Genomic DNA, 2,150 nt, shown 5'->3' on the forward strand with positions numbered 1-2,150 from the left:
AAATAGTTTAGAAGAAGAAACTCTAAGTGGATGCCTTAGAATATTTAAGTTCAAGGAAGAAAATTAAATTTAAAAGACACAGAGAAATTAATACAAAGAAATACTGAGGAATAAAGAATTCTAGGGACCATGATTTAAAGAATAAAAATCCAGAATAGACAGAAAGGGAAGAAAATTAATGAAAAGAATAAAGGAAATATTTTTTCAGGAAAAGTCATAATGAGAAGAAAAGAATTTAGAGGGGAGGATAGGAAAGGGAATTTTATTTTAGTTTTGAATATTCATTTTTAAAATTAATTTTCTTTTACTTTGAGTTCCAAATTCTCTTCCATCGTCCAGCCTTTCCCTTAACTATTAAAAAGGCAAGCAATGTGATATCCACCATGTATATTAAGTCATCCAAACCATTTTCACATTATCTATGTGTAATGTTAAGGGGATATGAAGATCTTCCCGTCTCATTAATAGGCCTCACATGGAACCCATTAAGAGAAGCTTTCTAAGGTGAGGCTTGCTTGTAGGAAGGCTTTCATAACTTTTGGTACTAAGTTTGTTAGGCACTAAGTCACAAGGGTTGTGATGCAACTGTACAAGATATATACATATATATTCAGTATATATATATATGTATATACATGTATATATATATATACATGTATATACATATATATGTGTATATATATCATGGACATACGTATACATGTGCATGTATGTATACATTCAGGTGTATATATATGCATGCTTATGTACTATATCTGTATTATGCGTTGTGCACACATGCAAACAGGTACATGTACGTGTGTATATTTGTGTATACATGTATAGATGGATGGATCCCTTCTCTAAGGAATTGGAAACAAAGATCCTTTCTCCAGTAGATAATTGGTCAAAGGACAAGAAAAAAATGTTTTCAAAAGTGCTACAAGATAGCAACCCTTGTTCCGCTTCCAGTGGCCTCTTTCTCTTCGGCGAGGTGGCCAAGCGCGGGCACAGCGTTGCAGAGATGCAGATCTTTGTGAAGACCCTGATGGGCAAGACCATCACACTTGAGGTCGAACCAAGTGATACTATCGAGAATGTCAAAGCCAAAATCCAGGACAAGGAAGGTATCCCACCAGATCAACAACGTCTGATTTTTGCTGGAAAACAGCTAGAAGATGGCCGAACTCTCTCTGACTACAACATCCAGAAAGAGTCCACTCTGCACTTGGTGCTACGTCTTCGAGGGGGCATCATTGAGCCTTCCCTTCGCCAGCTGGCCCAGAAGTACAACTGTGACAAGATGATCTGCCGCAAGTGTTATGCCCGCCTGCACCCCCGCGTTGTAAACTGCCGTAAGAAGAAATGCGGCCACACCAACAATCTGCGCCCCAATAAGAAGGTCAAATAAAGACCAGCCTCGGGACCCAGTTTTGGTTTGGCTCCCCTGACTGATGAAGTGCTCTTGAGTAGTCTGTTGTAACAAGGCCTTGTTCCTGGGTTTAATGGGGCTGTGATATCAATAAAATCCCCTTTTAGTTGAGAAGCAAAAAAAAAAAAAAAAAAAAAAAAAAGATAGCAACCCTTGTGAGTGTATTGTTAGTAAAGCTGTGAACTGCTATAACCATTATGGAAAGTAATTTGGGATTATGCAAATTAAGTGACTAAAAGATACCATTACTAGCAATGTCCCCCAAGAGACTACTAGAAAAAGTCCCCATACTAAAATACTTATAGCAACATTTTTTTATGACAGCAAAGAATTAGAAGTAGATGTCCATTGACTGAGAAATGGCTAAATGACTTGTGATACACGGATGTAAAGGGGATATTGTTGTATTATTGTGCTATAAGATGCAATAAATATGATGAATACAGAGAAGTGTGGGAAGATTTATGAAACCAGAAAGAGTGAAATAAGCAGGACCAAAAAAAATAACCCAAAACACTAAAGTAATATACACAATGAATACAATAATGTAAATGGAAAGAATAAATACAAAATAATCAAAAATGGATATTGCTAAAAGACAAAGAAATATTATGGTTCCAAAGAAGAGATATGAGCTCTCAATTTTATCATCTCAATAGGTTTCTTTTCATTTTGTTTTTGTTTCATCTCATTTAAATCATAAAAGAATTTCCATTTTTTGGTAGATAGTTTTTAAAAA

General features: G+C 35.6%; 1 protein-coding gene across 1 annotated transcript; it reads left to right on the forward strand.

Annotated features, from left to right (window-relative positions):
* Positions 1-979: 979 nt before the first annotated feature.
* LOC118852406 (ubiquitin-60S ribosomal protein L40-like) lies at positions 980-1,522 on the forward strand. The gene has a single exon (XM_036762138.1). The coding sequence runs from the start codon at positions 1,004-1,006 to the stop codon at positions 1,388-1,390; it is 387 nt and encodes a 128-aa protein (XP_036618033.1). The 5' UTR covers positions 980-1,003; the 3' UTR covers positions 1,391-1,522.
* The last annotated feature ends 628 nt before the right edge of the window (positions 1,523-2,150 follow it).

The sequence above is a fragment of the Trichosurus vulpecula genome, chromosome 5 (genome assembly GCF_011100635.1).
Source record: "Trichosurus vulpecula isolate mTriVul1 chromosome 5, mTriVul1.pri, whole genome shotgun sequence".
NCBI lineage: Eukaryota > Metazoa > Chordata > Mammalia > Diprotodontia > Phalangeridae > Trichosurus > Trichosurus vulpecula.